Source organism: Caloenas nicobarica, chromosome 2 (genome assembly GCF_036013445.1).
Source record: "Caloenas nicobarica isolate bCalNic1 chromosome 2, bCalNic1.hap1, whole genome shotgun sequence".
In the NCBI taxonomy this organism is placed as follows: domain Eukaryota; kingdom Metazoa; phylum Chordata; class Aves; order Columbiformes; family Columbidae; genus Caloenas; species Caloenas nicobarica.
The window spans coordinates 76,420,767-76,443,408 of record NC_088246.1 but is presented as its reverse complement, the minus strand read 5'-3'; the positions used below and the strand labels follow the sequence as shown (position 1 = coordinate 76,443,408).

At 36.9% G+C, this 22,642-nt stretch overlaps 1 protein-coding gene across 3 annotated transcripts in view; it reads left to right on the top strand.

Annotated features, from left to right (window-relative positions):
• EXOC2 (exocyst complex component 2) overlaps positions 1-22,642 on the top strand; it is a 131,094-nt gene that overhangs the window by 59,276 nt on the left and 49,176 nt on the right. For all 3 annotated transcript variants that reach the window (XM_065628311.1, XM_065628310.1, XM_065628312.1), the window contains 5 exons: positions 8,915-9,040; positions 13,377-13,501; positions 17,464-17,532; positions 17,770-17,927; positions 20,985-21,106. In XM_065628311.1, coding sequence (XP_065484383.1) covers positions 8,915-9,040; positions 13,377-13,501; positions 17,464-17,532; positions 17,770-17,927; positions 20,985-21,106 — 600 coding nt within the window. The remainder of the gene's footprint in view (positions 1-8,914; positions 9,041-13,376; positions 13,502-17,463; positions 17,533-17,769; positions 17,928-20,984; positions 21,107-22,642) is intronic.

Here is a 22,642-nt window from a genome sequence, read left to right as displayed (position 1 = left end):
TTGCTAAACGCTTTTTTTCCTTTCCATAGGTCTTTAATTTTGGCATACACTAGACAGGAGAAGGAAAAAATAAAACTTGGAAGAATTGCTATTAACTGCCAAGTAGAATAATGCTGATTGTGATCAGAGACATGGAATGTATTTTAATCTACTTCAATAGATATATGCTTTTCAAACAGGAAAATTGTGGGCTTTTACTCATAGATATTGATTATGCAAGACTTTGAGAAATCTAATCAACCTAAACAAGTCAGAAATGTGGTTTATATGTTCATAAATTCACAGGCTATTTGTAAGAGAGAATAATAAATTTTCAAACATTAGACTCCTCCACTTCAAACGTGCTTCCAAAAAAGATTATTTTGTATATCAAGCATTTGGAGGAAGAGGTGGGTCTTAAGGTTGATACTCTGATGAAAAGGGCATTAAATCTCTTTCTGGGTTACCCTTTTCAACAGGGATAACAGACATTGTTTCTAGCAGATGGTAGTCTTCATATTGTGTACGCTGAAATAAGCGGACAGCAAATACAGTTCCACCTTGAACATATCAACAATTCCTGGCTGTTCTTAGCTTCATTCTTCTTCTGAGTGTGAACCTGTGTGTTCAAACTGACTTAGTCAAAACTTTTTAGCACAGTAAACTTAAACCTCAGTAGCAGATTGTATCTATTTTTGCGTTTGTGCACAATTTTTCAAGTTTCGACTGAGTTTATGCCAAAGCATTTTGCTGCTATTTTATTAGTTTTCAATGCAGGGCTGTGCTGTGAGTCGTTAATGCATTTTACTACCTGAAATGGATTTGGAATTAGATGAAAGCCTTTGCTTTTCTTACTTGGAAAAGTCGTTATTGGTAACTCCATTAGACATTCTGGATAGGATTTTTGTAGCTGATTGTTAAAAAAAATTATTCTCAAAAAATTATTTGCTGGACATGATGTATTCAGGAAGGGAAATTCATCTAAGTGAATTCTAAGGAGAACTTACTTCGAATTAAGACAGTGATATCATAAGCCAACAGTGTGCTCTTTGTACAAAACTGTTCCAGTTGTCTCCGTACTAATAGGAGGTTAATCTTTTACTCATTACAACTGAAATAATTTCATTTTTTTATAGTAGAAATAGCATCTTCTCCTATCTTCTTTAAGAGATTTAGTGATGTATCATCCCATCCAGCCTCCTAGTAATGGCAGTCAGGACAAATTGCTCTGTATAGCCATAGCAGACCTTCCTCATTTGTAAGGTAAAAAAAAAAATGCAGGCATTTGATGTTCATTTTATGAGAAACTGTTGGAACCCAAGCCTGCAAGTTTTAAAGAGTGGGTATGCAAATATGACAGCAGATGAAAATTTCTCCTGCTCTGAAGTGCTCTGAAGTATGAGCAGCCAGGACAAAGAGACTGCACAGCCAAAGTCAGAGTGGAAGCATGAGGCAGTACAGGGGATGCCCAAGTCACAAAGTTCCCATGCTTATGTCCTTACATTAAGCCGTTCTTCTGCTTCTCTGATGGTCAGATTTTTCCATTAAAGATGCAGCTGTAGATATGGGACCCACATGCAACTGGCTGGAGCTCTGGCTCTGCTGATGTAGTAATGCTTGTAAATATATCGATTTATTAACTTCTTATTTTTTCTATTTAATATTTATCTGCATTACTAATGGAATAGGCAGTTGTGCTCTTTTATTGTTTTTGAACCTTTTTTTTTTAATGGTTATGAAGTCATTTCCTGAAGCATTGATGGATTCCTTTTATAAATCTGATCGCATCCCATTATTGCTGCCCACTGCAAGGACCTGAAGTAGGCAAAGCCACTTTGCTGTGGTTACTTAATATGTAGATATGTTAGAGAGAAGGAGATGCATGAGGCTGAATAGACAGGAAAAAGAGCATTTTGAAGGCTATGAGTATAAAGCTTAACATGGAAGAAGACTATGCTCCCTCAAAACAGAATTTCTTACATCTCTAGCAAGAGATAGTTGAATGATGAACTGAGTTGTGCTGGTATTTTATGCCTTGTATTGGCTAAAGTCTGAATAGCTTCTTCTGAACTTTGAACTTAGGATTTGTAGAAGTCTGGGGACTTTTAAATGTGGTACCTGGATAGTAAATTATTTCCTTCAATTAAGATTTTGTGTATTTGTAATATTTTACTTCACAATTCCCCTATTATCGAGGCATGATTATAGTTTTTCACTATGGTTTATGCTTCCCAGACTTGTTGGAGTACAGGAAACATGGGGGATATAATGACGTAAAATGACATGAAAATAAATGTAAATAAATGAGGTTTAGTTTAAAATTTGCCTGGGGCTCTGGGCAGATAGCCAAAATGAGTTAAGCAAGGAGATTCTTAACATGAGTATCAGGGAAAGAAGCTATGGAGGTTAAGACTCTTTTCTGTGTGGCCAATGGTTATTTGCTTAGACTTGAATAGTGCCTTAGGTTTCATGGTCCTTTGAGCTAAAATGGACAGGGACTATAATCCAGTTATCATCAAACTGACTGAAACAGTCTTGATTTCTTAACAGATCTTTCTGAGATATGTAACATTTTTGCAAGCAAGCTATCTGCTCATACCTTTTAGAAACTAAAACTGTAAATGGAAACACTAACACAGTTGTATTGTGATCTTTCTGCTACCCTTTGTGTTGCAAGATGTATAATACACAACTTATTGAAGTTCCCAAGATGGAGACAGTTCTCAAAACCAGAGTGCACTAGTTTGATCATTGTGATTTTTGTTGCAGTTCTTATGGATGGAAAAAAAAAATATTGCAGCACTCAGAATGTGATGCACAGCTCTCCAGATATTGTAAAAAACTATGCAGAGTTTTTGTGTGCCAGAGTGACAGCAGCTGTACATTGCGTGAAGGAGAGAGATGGATGCTTAGACTGCGTTGCTCTTTCTTCTATGGCACACTGAGATTCTATTCACCTTGCAATGAATGATCCATCTTTGTTACATCAGACAGGCCAGCAAGGCTTGTGTCAAAAGGGCCTTTTCAATTTGTTATCTTAGCAGCTGGTTCTCTTCCATTGCCTTTGCTTACTGTACATCTGGAAGAAGACTTCTTGCAGCTGGGAGCCATTTCATGTCTAAACCACATCCCCTGTCCGTAGTAGAAATACCCTTTTGACAGCAGATGTCAAGCAAACCCTTAATGGGTTATTAATTAAAAGAAAAAAAAAAGACTAAAAATTAATCAGTACAAATTTGACACTGGATTTGTTTTCCTTTTTTATTACCCGTATGTGTAACTTTACTGTTATTTATAATTTTTGGGTAGAATCTGACATGTTCAGAAGTGCAGGGCACATTCTTATTTTATATAATATTTTATATAATACTTTAATATTTAGAGTATTATTAAGACAGTAAATACTGTGATTAAAAAGCAGCATCGATACTGTAAAATGAAAATTGATAAGATTATTACTTCTGCAGATAAAGTGAAACTCTTCTGTGACCAGAAGTTTGTCTTGGTGTCTGTTCTAGTCTTTCAGGTCCTTATTCGGGCAGTTAAGTAAAAGCAGGTTGTTTTCAAAGTTGCTGATGTCCACTGGAGCTAGTGCTAGTAAAATGACGTCATTTTTATTTATGTATTGAACTTGAAATGTTTGGCTCTTGCTTCAGTATTTTTTTGGCCTGCAGGACTGACAATAAGGCTTACCCTTAGGCTGTGAAATACTTAGAACACCACTGGATGTAATAGGTCCAATTACCCTTTTTGTGGTAAACTGAAAAATAGTTTCATTATAAATATTTTTAGTATAATGAAGACTAGCCTTAAGATTTAAAAAAGTATTCATTTTAAAATGTATTCCAAAAACATTTTTTTCCATAAAGTACAGCAATTTCAATCTTCTGCACTCTTCTCTCTGCTAGAAACACAACCCATTTTCTTCTCGATCATTGAAAAATGTCAGGTTCCTAACAAATGCACAGTTAGAAAAATAAAAGTACTCAAGAAAAAGAATAAAATGCAGTCATTCATCTGTTGAGCAGGTTAATTTTTCGGTGATTTCTCCTGCTTGCCTAATTTGTTGCCTAGACAAATTGAAATTCTCGATGCGGTGTCCTTGAAAGGAATCTCAGCCCGGTTGTGTCAGTGCAGGCTCCAGGCGCTGTTTGGTCAACAAGCAACAGTGGGTGGTCAGGCTGCAGCACAGGACAAGGACCCGCTGTGAGCAGGAAAAATGTTCAAAGGTGTTTAAGGGTGGTAAGGAAGTCTGCCGCCCTTCAGAGAGTCCAGAGGCTATAGATCAGCCTTTCCTCACTATTGTAGCCTGTGAGAAAATTCACTGTAGGATATATAATGGATGAAAGAGTACAGTAACTGTATTGACCTGGTTGTGCATCTGTAGGGTCTTTTTTTTTTTTTCATTTAATCTTGCTCATATACACACTGTCTGTATACATGTAGTCTGTGGAATAACTGGTGTTTGAATTACCGTGGAAAATTACACTGAAAAACTATTCAGCCTGAGGCTGGTCACTTGTTAACAATTTTCTTTGTCACTGCAAAAAGTACCGGGACTATATTATCCCCTGGTCACCCAGTAGCTTTTTACAAAAGCTTTAGCTCAGTGTCATGTAAGTGATGTGCCGGGCTGGCAGAATTACAGAGTGGCTGAGGCTGGGTTACAGGAGGGAGGCCGGAGATGCGTGACTCCCACAAGAAACCTCTGTCCGTCAGGCTGCAAGGGAGGGAATAAGCAAACAGAGTTGTGGAGCGATGGGTATTGCAGAACGATTTTTACAGTCAGTTTGGTAATAGCTTTAAAATATGAAAGTAAAGCTGCTTTTAAAGATTTAGATCATTGACTGGTTTGCAGATCATGGAAAAACCTGATTTAAGCAAATTTCATGTTGGTTGTCTTTTTACTGGAGGCTGTAACATGCTGCGTGCCAAGAGCATGCATGTAACATTCCAAAAAATGCAGTCATGGTACGTACATGAGCCATAGGTGCTATAGGCACGTAAACACCCTGTAACAACTCCAGTACTGATAAACTTAGAGTAAACCTGCAATTAAGGATCAGCACAGGTGTCTTTTGATTTGCAGAAAGTGAAAGCACAAATTAATAAATGACCTCAAAAAGCATTGCACTTATTTTTTTAGATCCTTATATTGGTGAGATCTTACTGCAGTAGAACAGGTCCTGAACAAAGCCATTGAACTGTTTATATTTCACACAGTATCTGAATATTTTTGTTTCATTCTACATACTTTCAAAATATCTGTGCGCAAAAAGTTGAAACCTTTAAAATCCTTTTTTAAAAAAAAGACAATGTTAAGATTCTTAAAACTTCTTATTTGATCTTCTCATGATTTTACAGTTGTAAACGTAGTAAGGCTTTAATTATAGTTCTGGTTTGTCATGACTGTTTGATAGAAGAAGAGAATGTAGTACATTTATTTTTCCTGTGTTTCCTTGGTTAAATATACACTTGGCACTGGAGTCACTGAAAGATATGCTACATGTAGATGCTGTATTTTGGAAAAAAATACTTCTGTAACTTCAAAGATGCAGTGCATTTTTTAAAAATGAAGATCTGTCAGGAATGTATTGTTCATGCTATTTATACATCATCTTAAAACCTGTTAGCACAGTAAAAAGTTAATTTCTTGAAACTCGAGATTGTTGTTGTCCTATATTTAGGATCTAGGAATGTAGAAATAGTACACAAATCGAATAATGAATAGGCAGTAAATTATTTTTTGGGTAGTTTATTTAGTTTTATAAATATTATTGTCTACAGTCCATACTAATATTAATTCATTGTATTACATTATGCTGCTAAATTTAAGCTGCTGGCTCCAGAGAGGGAATGAGTTGGGATGGGAGGAAGATTGTTTGTAAGTTAAGTCTCACTTTTTTACAAGATTTATGTCTTAGTGTGCAGTCTTCAAGCGCTATCTTCTGGTAGGGTGAAAGCAAGATCAGCTTTGCTAATATAGTCCAGATGTTTATTAGTCCTGAGGGTATATGAGCTGTTGTACTTCCCTGCTGCTGTGTTATACTTGCTTGTAATGCAAGACAACCAATTAAGAAATTAGTTCATGTTAAACTTTCTTTTCCTGGTGTGGCTGCAAACTGATGATGTGGTTTTTCTGGTGGAACAAGAGAGTATTCTTTACATGTTTTCTGTTGCTGGTGAATATATAAACCATTTGGGTAGTGTGGGGCTAGTGTATCAGCAGAAATACAAAATTTTCAGGTTTTCAGCTCCCTCAAGCAAATGGTTTCAATTGAACTAATTCACATTAAGATGTTTTGGTGTGTCTGTTTTTCTTAATTCTGAGATTTAATTGGCACTGTCATTTTTAGAGACCATCTGTTTAGAAGAAATTCCTTATATTAACAAGGTGTTTGAAAGGTGAGAACCTAAATTCTATGTGAAGACATCAAAGAGAGAAGTTTTGGTGTATCATTACTTTTCCTAATTGTAGTTTTTTGTAAAAATAGCATTGTTCCACTCTTGGGGATTTTTTAGTGTATGTTTTAACTAGCAATGCCTGTAACAATTCTGATTTGCCCTTCTTGGCATACTTTTTTTTTTTTGGCCAGATAAAATACAGATATGTTCTTCGGGGAGCCCAAGAACTATGTGAGGCACTTAAAATTTCTCAGGGTCTTCTATACAATTTTCTTTTTATTCTGGGTAGAATCTCTGTAAGATATCAAGTGAGTGCTTTTTTATAATCTGGAGAGAAATGAATTTGTTTTGGTTTTACTTCATTCTGTAAGGTTGCTATAATGTTTTCACAGGAGTTAATTACTGCAAATTTACAACATTTAAGATATGTTTTAGAAGTCATATGTGTTTAAATCATAAGTGCTGCTTATGTGACCTTACACAGGTTTCCGCTATATATAAGTATTTGCATAATACATGTCCATAATTAACTATTTTCTCTTGCAGCGTACATACTTCAAAAAATTCTGAAAGCTTTAGTTTTTTACTTTTCTCATTATTTTGTATATTTAGCTTGTTCAGAAGGAAAAATCTTTCCCCAAATTCTTGCTCAACTCATTGTAGATCTTGTCTGTGACAGTGGATAATACACTTAAATCACTGCAGTGGATTCCATATTGCTGAAAAGTCAACAATTTTAAAGGTGTCATAAAGATTAGTTGTTTTTAATAAGTGGTGTAGGAGTTAAAAAGTGAACAGAATCATAATGCAGCCTAAAGGTAGCATGGATGGGTTCACCGAGTCAGTTAAGGCAGTGCGTCCACCACGATTGTGAACGATGTAGCAAATTGGATCCCTTTACTTGGATGCATCGCAATATGAACAGTACTAAGATGAATGGAGGAACCAACAGCTCAGTAATGACAATGCCACAGTGATAGGCCACAGGAAAGCTCTTTAAAAGCCATTAAAGAATTACAGGAGGAGGATCTTCTTTCAAAAGGAACTAAAACCCAATACTGTCACCTATTGGAAGTTTGCGATAAATTTCACAATACTTAATACTGCTCTTTAAGCTGCAGCAGCTGAAGTGATTAGGTATATCTTTACTACCATGCTGGTCTAAGAGCAGCATAAATTCAGAATAAATATTCTTCAAATCACAGTTACTTCATTTTATTCTTGAATACGAGTATTGCAGTGTTACAGCTGGTGCTCTTACTGTGTGGCCTTCCTGTTATTTTAAGTGAATATAGGTATTGATGGAAATGATCAAGCAAGATAAACTCAAATGCTGAGATTCTCACTACAAAACTCAGCATGAATTACTGGAGAGGTTTCATCTCCATGTAAGAAAAGTGTTGGGGTATTTTGTTGTTGGGTTTTTTGGTTTGGTTTTGGTTTTTTACTGTGAGAACAATCGATCACTGAAGTAACCTCCACAGGGATGTGGTAGAGTCCCCATCACTGGAGGTTTTCAGGATGCAACTGGACAAAGTGCTAGGTAATCTCCTCTAGGCTCCCATTCTCACAAAAGATTTGACCAGATGATCTTTTGAGGTCCCTTCCAACCTGAGCTGTTTTATAATTCTGTGAATTGCATTTCATTTAATTTTAGCTGTTATAGCTCAGTTGGCCGATGCCAAAATAATATTTGATGATTACTTTCAGAAATGTATCTGCAAGGTGAAATGCATAAAGCAGCAATTTAGACTTTAGAAGAGATGTTGGCATTGTTCCAGAACATTACAAAATTATCATAGTCTGCTCATTATTATATGGTTGTTTTCCAAAATGTACGTTAGACTCTTAACTATCCACCTCCATCAGCTTAGATCATTGCTTAGGACTTGCTTATAGTGATCAAAATATGGACAGGTACCCAAAGAAAAAGATAATTATTTGATACACTGGGAAATATTTTGTGTGTTTGTAGGTATGAATAAGTACGGGGTGTCTTACAAACATGCACGAGTATACAGTGCCATTAGTTCTTGTACTTCATGATGGATGGACTCTTTCTACCTGAACTCTATAGAGGTCCAACAGCTAAGAAGTAGCTGAATGCTCAGCCCTTTACTGCTTCAGCTAGAAGCACAGGAAACTTTTGCTGTTGAAAAATACATTTTGGTATACATCAGAAAAAAAGCGTGTGCTGTGTCACTAGCGGCATAAATACACGTTTATCCATGGCTTTCAAGGGGCTAATTGTAGAACATTAATTAAAGTAAAAACAGATAAATGTACAGACCAAAGAAAGGTATTGCCCACATGGTACTTGTGGTTTTGGCTTTGTTGCAGAAGTCAGTAGTGGTGTTATCAAATAGTATTGATGTAGATGGACAAACAGTCTAAATAAGCAAGGTTAAGAATGTTTTTGCTTGATAACTTTTGTCTTGTATCACTTCTGAGTTAAATTAGAATTCTGCATGCAGTTTTATGTCAATTGACATACAAAATCACTATAACTTTTCTTTCCCCTTGTCCCTAGGCAACTCATTGCTCCACAGCCCCATGGTAGACCTGGACAGTGATGTGCGTCCATCACCAATTGGCCATCTCAGTCAAACTGCTTCACTGAAAAGAGGCAGCAGCTTTCAATCTGGCCGTGATGATGGTAGGCATCTGTTTCATTTGGAAAAATAAAACTGCAGTTCCCTCTGGGTGTGACATAGTCAAAAACACAAACAGAAACCCACACTCTGTGTGTTTGTTTTGGTTTGTTACCAAATTATTTGTTCTGATGCATTACCATTTTGTACTAAAGAGATGCTATATGTTTTTTGCAAGTAACGGGCAGTTCATAGCTGAAATCTTTCTTAACATGTAGTAAAAGGTAATAAGAGTCGTCTTACTAGAAAACCAGAATTTTCGTTTTGGTTTATATAACCACCTACTGGCTACCACCTTTTGCCGTTGTTATACCTTTCGTGTGTGTTTGCTAGGGTGGCCCTCCTTGCATTTGCTCCTTCTGTGACTTCTTATATCTGGTCCTTGTTCCCTAATTCCGTAAACTCAGGGAAACTAAGTGTGTGATGAAGCTCCATCAATATGTCCGCAACCAGCTGAGCCCTTGTGTGCCATAAGTGTTTTCAATACCCTTGTCCAAACAACTTAATCTCAAGAGCGTTTCAATGGTAACCACAGGAAACAGAAAACATGTTTTTCACAGGATAGGTAATTTCTTACCAAAGTACTTTTTTTTTTTTCCAGAAAGTGGGTTTTTATGAAGGACTTTTTGGCTTTGGTCTGCTTTGATGTTAATCTTCTCCCAATTCCGTGGACTTCCTTGGGGAAAAAAAAAAAAATCTATAAATACCAGATTTTTTTTTTTTTGAGCAAAAGGCAGAATGAAGGGAATCTTTCAAGAACATAGAATGAAAAATAATGAGAACTGTACGTTCTTGTGCTGCCACAGTGTATCTTCACATGCAAGACAATTAAATTGTGTCATGGTTTGAGGTTGAATGTATTTCAAAATGTAAATTACACAGACTCTTCAAAATATACATATATACCAAGGAATTACATTACCGTATTACTGTTACCTTTGTCCTTTCTCAGCCTAAAACCTTGCATGAAGTCAATTAGCAAGTGTTACAGAGCAAAACAGTAAATTGCTGGTTGTTCTTGGATACCATCCACTAACAATACGCACACCACGCTTAATGTAGCAAGCAACATCCAAAGTCCAGTTTATTTTTTCCTTGTTTGAATGCTTTTGCATGTGTCTCTCCTTAAATAGTTGCATCTACAGAAGGCAATTCCAATTCAATTAGTTATTTTTGCTTTTAGAGTCTTAGTTATGGATCCCTAACCTTTTACGAACTAGAAAAGATAAATCTTCAGCAAGCTCTGCAGATTTTGTATCTACCAGTTTAAACCAAGATTCAAAGGAAAACTGGAGAATCAGAACATGAAAATAATCAACCACAAAGACCACAGAGTTCGAATGAGTTGCCTCTGAGTTGAGTTCATTGGTACTTGGGTGCAAGTGCCCACTGCGAGCTTATTTGAAAGCTCCACCATCCCTGCATTTCTCAGAGTGGAGAGCCAAAGCAAACCAACCATCTGTCATACCTGTGCAGGAGCTGCCATTCCAAATATGACATGACGGGCTCTGTTTTCAGGTTGCTTGTGCATCCTTTTGTTCTTTAGCAAATTTGAGGAATGTGGGTTTTTGGTGTTTTGGTGTGGTTTTTTCACCAATGTAATTTGCAGTGATTGTCCATGAGATGGTTTGAACAAATTACTTTGAATTCAAAACTGGAGTATTCAAATAAATTCAGCTCTTGCTTGAGCATAAGTTCACAAGAATATGGAAACAGTAGCTCTGTTTTCATCTTTATGATTTTATAGCACAGATTATAGTAGAATAAATTTTTAAAAAATCTGCTTTGATATAGATTGGAGCTTTCTCTAGCAACAAAGTCAAAATATCCTGAATTTATGACCAGAATGTCCTTTCATCATGATGTGCAGTAGCTTAGTCTAATAAATATCTGCTGTCTGCAGGCTTGGGACTAAGCCTGAAATATGCTTCCTGGAGGGGAGAAGAATTTAATACGTGAAGTCAATCTTGCCAGTGTGTTTCCAGTTAGGAACATCCCTGGTTATAACCTTGGGTTGTTGCTGGAGCTTTTGGCAAAGATAAAATGATTACTTGAAGGAGCTGAAATCTTTTGGTTAGAACTTGGGGTTTGTTGGTGTTATGAGGCTCTGTTGCTATAGCAGTGTTGGCACAGCTTCCTGGCGTAGTCACAGCTTGTGTTAATAAGAGGAGTTTTTCTGCTGCTGGGTCTAGACCAATTCTCTAACAGTCATAAACCAAACTGGCAATAGCAGTGCTCTGGCATCTGATATGTGTCCACACTATGAGCTCTGCTAGTTGAGCTTTGAAGTTTTCATGCCTCCTGAACAGATGCATCACTATCAGCAGTTATGCTTATGTCAGAGCCTCTCTCCAAATTTTGGGCTTCCATTGTGAGTTTTTGGATTTTCAAATACTAATTGAGAGTCCCTAAACTTTTTGGCCATAAGGAGAAGGAACATTTTGGGTAGTACAGATTTATCCACCAGTATTTGACCTCGACAAATGGATGCTGCTGAAGGCATGCTGTACTTCAAGGAGATTCGACACTGTCTACCAACACAGTAAAATAGCGAGGCTCTGGTGAAGTCTTCTAGTTACCTAATGTGCTATTAAGCAGCTACTTTTGCCTGACTGGTGAATTCCTGTTCTGTGTATGCAACATACTCTAGCAGAGTAAAGACAAAAAGTGCTAATCCACCCAATATTTTTCTGTATTGCCACAGATTTATGCTGGATAATATAATATTTTTAACTTTCTCATTTATAAAAAAAAAAAAAAAGAGTCTATACACAAAAAGCAGCCCACACAACAAACATAGATGTCTTTATGGTGGTTTACTTTGTGGGTTTTTTGGTTGTTTTGTTTGTGTTTTGGATTTTGTTTGGTTGGTTTTGCTTTTTTTTTTTAAATCTATGATTTCTTTTTCCAAGTGTTCTGACATAGACTGTAATTCTTGAGGTGAACTATAAATGTTTTATCACTGTTGTACCAATACAGAATCACAGAATGTTAGGGATTGAAAGGGACCTCAAAAGATCATCTAGTCCAATCCCCCTGCCGGAGCAGGAACACCTAGATGAGGTTACACAGGAAGGCATCCAGGCGGGTTTTGAATGTCTCCAGAGAAGGAGACTCCACAGCCCCCCTGAGCAGCCTGTTCCAGTGTTCTCTTACCCTCACTGAGAAGAAGTTTCTTCTCAAATTTAAGTGGAACCTCTCGTGTTCCAGTTTGAACCCATTACCCCTTGTCCTGTCATTGGCTGTCACTGAGAAGAGCCTGGCTCCGTCCTTGTGACACTCACCCTTTATATATTTATAAACATTAATGAGGTCACCCCTCAGTCTCCTCTTCTCCAAGCTAAAGAGACCCAGCTCCCTCAGCCTTTCCTCATAAGGGAGATGCTCCACTCCCTTAATCATCTTTGTTGCCCTGCGCTGGACTCTCTCCAGCAGTTCCCTGTCCTTCTTGAACTGAAGGGCCCAGAACTGGACACAATATTCCAGATGTAGTCTCACCAGGGCAGAGAAGAGGGGAAGGAGAACCTCTCTCGACTCTGTTCTGTTAAAACATCATAATGGAGAAAGTTTCGATAGAGAACGCAGATGGTTATAGAAAAGTATTTCACAAAGTTCCCTTTATTTTCTGTCTTAATTACTTCTGCCCCTTTTCATCTTTCTCTTTACCTCTCCTGCCAACCTCCCTTTGCACCATTTGGTGAGAAGCTGAGAAAAGTTATCTGCTGCCAGTAGGTAACCTGTTCTCCTGATGTGTTTTAATCGCCAGTGTACCAGGAGTGTAAGTGGGTTCATGAAGTCAGAGATGCTGCAGGTTTTATGTTACAATTGTGTTCTTCATCCAGGAATCTCAATATATAATTAGTGATAAGTTTCTTGAGTTTTAACAACAATGTTGGAATCTCCCCTGTTTTTCAGATTTTACTAAACAAATGAAAATGAAGATGAGAGGTTGGCAACTTGCCCCAAGCCACAATGGAAATTTTTTTAAGCTGGAAATAAAGCAGATCTTCCAGTTTCCATTGTTTGCCTTCACTAACCTGTCTAGCAGCCCTGTTTCTTCAGCATCACCACCTCATTGTTTGAAACTTCTTATGTCTTGATGTTTTCATGTAACCTTACCTTTTAGAGTGGTTCGAAGACAGAAGACGGTTGAATGGCTTGTTAGGTGGATTGCATTAGCCAGCCCTCTAAAGAGGGCCTACTCTGTATATGTTGTCATAGTACTGGCATACTGTGTAGTCACTAGTGTAATACTAAGAAGCAGCAAGCTAGTAGTACGTTTTTCATTATTAATTAAAAATTTTTTAATTTTGCTTTTTCCTTTGCCTCTTCCCCTTTTAGCTTGGCGATACAAAGCTCCTCAGCAAGTTGTATTTGTTGAAAAGTTGACAAAACTTGTTGTAAGTCAGCTGCCCAACTTCTGGAAGCTCTGGATTTCTTATGTGAATGGAAGTTTATTCAGTGAGGTATGGATTCTTGTTTTGTTACTTCTAAGTAACAAAGCTCTATAATAATTACATTTGAAGTATTTCACTGGAAGAAGTGACTGGACTTATTTTAATCAGAGAGGTTTATAAAGCAATATGTAGACTGTTACAGACTTGAGAGGTGCTACCTTGACTAGTAGGTGTCTTGCAATACTAACCTATAGAAGTGAGATTTTTCTTTTCATTTTTAAAAGAATAAAAGCATACAGTGGAATTACTTAGAAGTCTGTCAGTGTTGTGTCTGTGTGTGTTCCAGATGCTGGAGTCAGCATCTGTGTAGTTTCACCTCTTGCTCGTAGCTGGCCAGCTTCCCTTCATCGGTGATCCGAAGAAATAGCAAATTGTATGAAGGACAGAGATATGTAAAACACAAAGTCATACAGAAAAAAATTGTTTCCTTTCTTTGGAACAAGAGTACTCATTTCTTGAGCTGTAGGTATTTGGAAGTGAGGATAGGTTTCAAGACCAGTGCTGCAAAAATTGACCAAGACCCAGAGTGGTATACACAGACATACTATAGGGAGTCTAGTGTGGAAGAGCAGTGAGCTGCAATCACCTGTACTTCGAGTCTTTCTTGCTCAATTGATCTGGTTTTACAAATTATGTACATATAATCTTGATAATCCAAGAAGCAGGAAAAAAAATAAGTAGTGATTCATGGCATGTGCCATTTTTATATGCGTACTATTAACAGATTTTGAAAGGAAACATTTAATAATTAATTTGATATGAGTAGTATACAGCTTACCATCGTAATTGTTACCAGATAAATACAATAGCTTTGGGGTTTGTGTTATTGCTGAAATTCAGTCACAGAAGTACATTATGTTTTACAGAGAGTTTGCTTCTATCCTCAAGAACTGTAGTGATGGCATATTCCCAAGGAGAAAGTCTGACAAAGACAAACACATGATTGGAGTGGAGTGAAAAGTAATTCTCTGTTCCATCAACAGATGATAAGCCACTAGTTCACATCTAATTCACACAGTTATCACTGAGAAGTCCTGCTGACTGCAGTTTGGACTCTGGGTCCTAAAAAACTGAATACAAGGTCCATAAAGAGATGTAGAGGCAGAATAATACAGAGGAAGTAGGAAATAAGCAAGCTTTTGGACATGCATATTATCAGCTTCTATATCGAACCAAAAAGTTTGTGCATCTAAAACTTCTCTGTTCAACTGTTGAGGTTGTTTTTTATCCTGCCATACTTAAGAGTATCCTCCTGTGCTTAAATCCTTAAGTCATCACAGCTACAGTATTCCACTACAAAATTATCCCTAAAGCAGAACTGCAGCCATAGATATCTACTGTCTTTGCAGCTTTAGTAGAAACTAAACAAAAACCTTGGGAAAAGGGAATTTGGAAGCTTACTTTGTTGTTTTCCTTTTCTCTGACTAACTAAAGAATTAATTTCTCAAGCGGCCATTCTATTTATTGCCACTGTCTGTAAATAAGTATAACATTTTCATATGATAATACTAATAGGTGTACTGTAGCATTTTATATGTTGAACACAATATACAGAGCATTATAGCTCCAGTGAAATAGATTCTATCTGTGATCCTCATTTTACATTATAAAATCAGAAGAAAGATATGACATTTACTCATAACATTCAGTAAAGGAAGTGGAGTCAAGAATAAACCTTAGTACTGTTGACTTTCACAAAAATACTTAATTTCACAAGGGAAATGACAACCTTTATATTTGACAACAGTACCATCGGAAATTAGACTTTAGAAATTAATCTAAGTTATTGTGATTTTTTTTTTTTCTGAGTACAATGAAAAGGAAAGCTATTTCTAGAGAAACTGAGACTCGAACTGTAAACAAGGTTGAGAAATTCTACTCATGAAAATAACTGCAAGTGGAAAATGCAATGATCTTATGTCATGTCTGAAAAAAAACATTGTTTCTGTGTATTTTAAAAAAAAAGTAGGAGGAGGTAGTTTCCCTGTTAGTCTTTAGGGTACATCTACTCTTCCTCTGTTGAGCCAGATTCTGAGCTTCAGAGAAATTAATCCCCCCACATTGGATTTCTCTTGCTCCTTTGGTCCTTATTGAAGCCTCCCAAATTCTTGGGGAGAGAGGGGGGATGGTGCCCTTAGTTCCTTTGGCGTGTTCTGCATGCAACAATCAACTGAGGATGAGTGGGAGGAGGGGGTGGCATAGGCTAGAAGACTTCCAGAACACCTAAGAATATCTGTCACCACATCACATGCAAGACTCGGGTCTATATGTTTTTCTGTCAGATTTTAATTGTCCATGAAAAAGGTTTTTTTGCCATGTGACTTGCTATTTGTTGCCATACAGGGAGCAAGGTGACTGCTGCAGTTTTTTTAAGAAAGGTCTTGTGAAAATGGCATAAAGGGTCATTTCAATTAGCTTATTCAAATCTTCAAGATATTTTTAAAATGTGGAAAGAAAATCCCCACATATTAATAACAAGCTGTATTTTCTCTTGTTCAGTTTGTAGGGTTTTGGGGGTTCCAGGGAGGGTGTGCTTTTTAGTTCTGAAAGGTTAGCTTTGTGCTTTAAAATATTGTCAGTTAAAGATTTACATGGTATTTTCAACAGTTTAAAAAGTTCAGTTCTTTGAATCACTCTACTTGAAGTCACAAATGTGAGTAGTAACCGTTGGTCTTACCACAAGATAGTTTTGGTCTGTCTATACAGGAAAGATTTAAGATTGGTCTTCAGCAAAACCACTAAGGGGAAAAAAAAAAAAAGAGAGATGTCAAAGATCTATTCATTTTTTTGTTGTTCTTTAATCCACCTGTAAAACAGTGTGAATTTTCAGTTGATACCTGAGATTTAAAGGATTACGTCTTATTTTCTTTTTAAGACATTAGCAGGGAGAAATAGATACTGTATGCAGCAATAACTCAAGTGCTGTTCTCCTTGTCTGAAACTGTGTAATTCAAAGCTTCAAAGTACAAGAGTTTCATAGCTATGTATTTTCCAAAATTGTTAAGCAGTTTTATTATTCTCTAACTTTTGATCACTTCAGAGTATTTTACATTAAAGACCTGAAATGCTTTAGCTAAAGAGGGAATTTGAAATATATAGTGTTTCAAGTTAATGACTTGAAAGTAAACTGATTCTCTTTGAGAACACTCTTGTCATGTTATTGCACTTCTTGTCCAGTAGATGTTGCTGTACATACATAAAAGAGGAGATTTGCTAACTATAAGGTTCTGCATCTGCACTTAGTATTTGAAATAACTTTTTTGGTGTAATTTACTGTGTTCTCAGTAGACTCCACAGAGGTCTAGAACTACAAACAGGAAGACTGTTAGTCAAACCATGTTTTTCTTCAACTGTAACTGTCTCGTGCAAGGTGTTCTTGTGTTCCTTGGTTTCCAAATAAGTGAACTGTCCATGAGGATGCTGATTATTTTGCAGAGTCTCTTTTACAGTTAGTTGAATTATTTAAAGAGCATTGTCAACAAAATGCTGTTCCTAAAAACAAACAAAAACACCTCAGCTCTCCCCCTCAGATGTTACAATTCCAAATTGCCCTCAGTCCAAATAGTATCCCCCACTTCTCGTCGATGGCCTTCTCTGGGCAGCTTACATGCTGAGAAAATAGTTTCCTTGCATAAACTTGAGGCACAGTTGGATTATATATGTTTTAGCTCTCAGTGAGAAAACTTTGACTTCATGAAATTTATATTGCTAGAGTTAGTCTTATGCTTGTCTCTTATTTTGTCTTAAATGCACATTGTTCCTCAGAACTAAACATTAGCACACTGACCTACAGTGAGCAGAGTTTATTGATTATATAGTATTTGGTTATTGAGAAGCTACGAGAGAGTTTTTATAATTGTATCATAAACTCATTGGTTTTTCACTTCTTCACTTTGAAAGCCCCTTTTTCAGAATTATTTTAACAGTAGCTATGAGATACTTATACTTGTCAATTTTCTCGTTTTCATAAGACTGCTGAAAAATCTGGCCAAATGGAAAGATCAAAGAAAAACGCTAGGCAAAGACAAAATGATTTCAAGGTAAGTTACAGGGGAAAACATTGCTTTCTTTCATTTGTCCTTCATAGCAAGATACTTTAGTTTCACCACCTTGAAAATCAGATTTCTTAGATCATCTCTGTGCCCTTATATACCTCCTCCTCTACTCTCTACTGTGTGGAGCCACTTCTAAATCATACATTCCAAGATGTGTATAGGAAGTACATTGCTGCTTAAGCACATTTTTGCTTCACTTTTCTTTCCCTTCTTCTGATGCAGAAAATGATTCAAGAAGTGATGCACTCTCTGGTAAAACTTATCCGTGGAGCTTTGCTTCCATTCAGCCTCAGAGAAGGAGAATCAAGACAGTATGGTGGCTGGGAGATGAAATCTGAACTCTCTGGCCAGTGGCTAACACATGTTATCCAGACTGTAAGGTAAATGGATCTGTGGACCTACAAAATGATGCTGCTCCTGGAATATGTGTGCCTTAAGACAAATAGTTTTGTTTATTGCATTAAATACCCTGAGTAGTAAAAGTGTTACCATTTTCAAAAATAGGATTACAGAAAAATTACTAATGGCAGATTTAGGATTCTATGTGCAAATGTAATTAATAATGTTTCATGATATAGCCTTATACGTAATGAGATACTCCTTTTTTTTCCCATAGCATTTTATGGAAAAGTTAGAATAAAATATTTGTCTGGCACAGCATAGACACTCCATGAATGAAACAGGATTTGATTCTTTGGGGTAGAAAGCAATTACCTGCCTCATTTACTACACGTCTTTCCATCTCTGCCACAATGGGTGAAAATAGCATGCTTCTCACTATAGTATAATTCTTAAATCATAATTTACTTTAACAGTTGTTTTATGGAAGGTGATACTCCTGCTTATGTCATTCTGCTTATAATTAGGTTTGTTTATAAACTTAGTAATGTGCACATCATTAATTACAAAATGTCTCTTTAATATACAGAATTTGCTTCCATTTGTCTGTGGAAAATATAAGAATTGTCATTTTCTTTTTCAAAACTTGAATAATACCTGGATACGAGACTGTACTTTTTATGGGCAGTTTTCAAAATAGGTAACAAGCAAAGCACAGAGGAAGAAAAGGATATAATCATATACAGATATCCTTATTGTGGATGGAGCTAGCAGTGATACATACCTGTTGTCAAGTCTGCGTAACGCTTTTCCAAAGTCTGTTGTCAGTTACATTACCTGTACTTTTAACCATTTAGAAAAAAAAATAATCCATGTGAAGTCTCTTATTCTGGCTGAATTTTAGGGAAAGCTTCCAGTTGAAGAAGGAACTGACGTGGCATTTGATGGAAAGATGTGAAGGCGCAAGGGAACACGCTTTGGCGCCAATGTTGCCTGTTTATGAGAAGCAATCCAGTTTCACTCAGATTATAAAATGATAGAATTTAACACTTGCACGTCTGTAATATTGGCTTGGAAATTTAACCAACAGATTCTCTGAATGTTGGTTGTGATTCAGAGTTCTGCCATCTCAGGTATGATCCAGGCTGAGGTTATAGGGTATATGAAGGCTCTTTTTCAGACAATCTCCTCTTGCTTTCTGGCCACTGCCCTGGTAATGAACAACTGAACTGGGAGCTGGGGAAATTCTCTCTCCCTCCCACTCCTTTCCCTACCTCGTGTTATTACTGATGCTTGTGCTGGCACTTTACTAAAGTGAGCCAGACTTTGATGCAAAGCAGTCAAAAGTAAAGAAGAAAAGGAGCAATCTGGAGAAGAGGAGAACTGAACATACCATGATGGGGTACCAACCAGCGATGACCACGTCAGAAGTTTTTGCAAGTGCTGCAAGTACTTTTCGAGCCCCCACACTTTGACAATCTAATAAATTCTTGTGACTCACACCAACAATGAAGGTGGACACTTCTCATGAAAAGCATATACACTTTGCGTAAAAACCTTATTTATTGCAAAGTTATGTGATAGTTTAAGTCTCATTTGTATCGTTTCTAAGAAAGTCATTATGAAGCACATGATAGAATTTTATTCTTTTCATTCATCCCACAAATGATTTACCATTTTCTGCTTGGATTAATAATTAAGAATGCAAATACTTACAAAATTAGATGACAAGAAGTTGATGTATCTCTGTGATCTTAATTTTTCTGTTTGTTTATATGTATCACACAGCTTAAGGTAGAGTGGTTGCGTGGTCTTTCTCTTGTACCCTGTTCTGTCACTGCCTATATGAATAGGTTCCACAGGATAAATTAGAGCTATTTGATAAATTGAAGCTGTTGTCAGCAAGACGTTTGCCTTATTGTAAAGGTAGAAAGGTATGCATTTGTTAGGGTGAGTTATATGAGGGAAAAGATGATCTTAAAGATGTGACAGCTACATGTTCCCTTAGAAATGGAATCAGCTCTAAGTACAGGACTTCTGTGCAGTCTAAAGTCATTTAAACTTCTCACAGATGGGTATTCACATCCTGTGTTTCCTCAATGGCGGAGATAATGCAGATTTATGTAATCTGCTAATTCAGTTTTGGTGGTTTATGCCCAACACCAAGGGTCAGGAACCAAAGCCTACAGGGGGATGATTGGAAATATTCCACTTATTGCTCAAACCTGTTTGCTTGTGCCCTTCTACTCCTGTTCTTTGGCATTTTCTAATACCTGTGTTTTGGTCAATATTAGCAGTAGGACAAATGACAATGACTGCATTTGAGTTGTCCTTGCTTAAATATCCAGGAGTTGGATAAAATCAGTGAACCTCACTTTGTGCCCCTAACTAAAGTCTGAGCACAACTGCAGCCTTTTAGTTAAAAGCTGAAATGCTATTCCTCACAAGCAGCTGCTGTGTTACTATTTGTAAAGGAAAAAATGGAAATGAATGTTTCCATCCTCAGCTATAGTAGCTGGTGATTTGTGCCCAGTCAGAGCTGGGAGCAAAACAGTGAATGAATTCAGTCTTCACTCTGCAGGTGATGCAGTAGCTGTATTTTGTCTCCTTCAATGTGTATACTCTTGGTAATCTGATCCACAGCCACATCACCATTTATAGCAGCTTGATGGCTATTACTGTTGTAATGCAGGTAAATAATATCTCAGAAACCCTGTGGTGGATCTGGGATCTAGGTTTGATCTAGACATTCACGTAAAAACAGGGGGTGGAGAGAGAGGACAGCAGCTAGTTCTGCTCTGAAAGGATTATTCTTAGAAAGGCAGGCGGGGAAGTGCAAGAGGACAGTGGGAGAAGTTGGCATGTTATTGTGATGATATTACAATAATGTTACAGAAAAATGAATCTGCGTTTGCAGGCTTCTGAACTAAGCAAACAATTAATCTTCTCTGAATGGGATAATCAGTTTTCAAAGATACACTGTGGATGGAGCTGCTGTATTCACGTACACAGAAAACATCTAAAAAATTCAATGGTGGTGTATCAGCTTGAAAAGCCCTGCAGATTTACGCTCCAATCTAACTTTATTTGCTTTCCAGGCTTAGTTCTGAGTCTCTTATTGCACTCGAGATACCCAATGATATGCTTCAGATCATCCAGGATCTTATTTTGGACCTTCGCGTACGTTGCATTATAGTGACCTTACAACACACAGCTGAAGGTAATAGAAGGCTGCAGATCTCTTTGCTTACTGTCATTTTTGGGTTCGTTTTGTTTTGTTTTCCTCTGATTAGGCCAAACCATGTTCTGGAAGATAACCACGTTTGTTGCAGATATTGTAGTGGCGGTGGACTCCTCTGAGTTCTGTAATATCTCACAAGAGTTACTGGAGTATTTCACTTTTCTGAGAGAAATGTGTATGATGAGTCCTTTCTTCCCTTAGTCTAATGAATACAGCAGTTTAGATCTGTCTGCTTTGGGTTGAGACAGTTTTACAATGCAAGTGATTTATCTCATGATGCAACCATTCACTTAATATTGGAAAAATCGTTTATTTTCTTTTTGAACTCTTCTATAAAGTGAAGAATTAAATAAGTAATGCCCCACCCCTAAGAAAAAAAAGTCCATTGCCTTTTATGAAGTATTGTAGTTGTGTGTTTTCTAAGGCCTTTTACTAACATCATAATCCACAGGCTTCCGTGTACACATCTTTTGCCATAAATGTCTGGATTGTCAAGGCCAGTAACACATTCTGTAAATCTAATGTGACTCTATGTGCATCAGAGGCCATTTATCTTACCAGCTTGTATTCAACTCTGAAACTTTAAATGTGAAACAAGTAAATCTTCCAGAAATAAATGTCTCTCTTAAAATCAGGGCAGATTGATCTACTAATTCACTTAGAAGAGTTTTTTGCAATACACTAACTACCCTCAATGTTAAAAAAATTAGAGTTTCTTAAGTCTTACAATTTAATCAGTTTTTAATCCTTAACATATGATTTGTCATTATTTTGTAGGCTGATGTGAAGCTAAGTGTTTTACCCAAGCCCTGAGTGTGCTAAGCTCAGGTGGCTATATTAAGCAAATTTTTAAACTTTTGGTGACAACAAATCATAAGACCTCTGTGGTTTATTTGATACAGTGTTGATATGAATTGTGTTCTTGTCTCTTAGTTCTTTTATTAAATCCCATTTTAGCATTAACATTATTTTTCTGCATTAACATCAAGCTAGTCGGCTATAAAAGTACTTAGGTTGTCCTGTGTCTTTAAAACTCTGCATGGAAAGTATCATTAATACTATTTCAGATTTCAGTTAAAGAAGTCTCTTTTGCTTTTCTCCACTTAGCACATTTGAGATAAGTTATATATTTTTTTAAAATGGTAGGTAAAAAAGATTGATTTGTTTTGTTGGGCTTTGGGGGTTTTTTTGGTTTTTAAACGTGGCATGAGGATTGTCCTGTTGGACCAGACCGTTCTCTGTCTAGGAATTGTGAGTGATTCCTCACATGTCCTGACTGTTTCAAAGGAAGGCAGTATCTAGCTCTGAACTGTTTGGCTGACAATCCTTAGCTTGTCGAATTTCTGAGCTATCCACCTAGCTTCTCCAGGGCAGTCCGGAGAGGTCTGGTATGTGATTAACGATGAAACTCAGCTAAAAAGTCTGCTGCCTTACTAGTTTTGCCTAGTTTTTGCATCATAGCAATAGCCCAGTTCTTCAATCAGACCTAGAGTTTCTGCTTTTTACATCCTGATT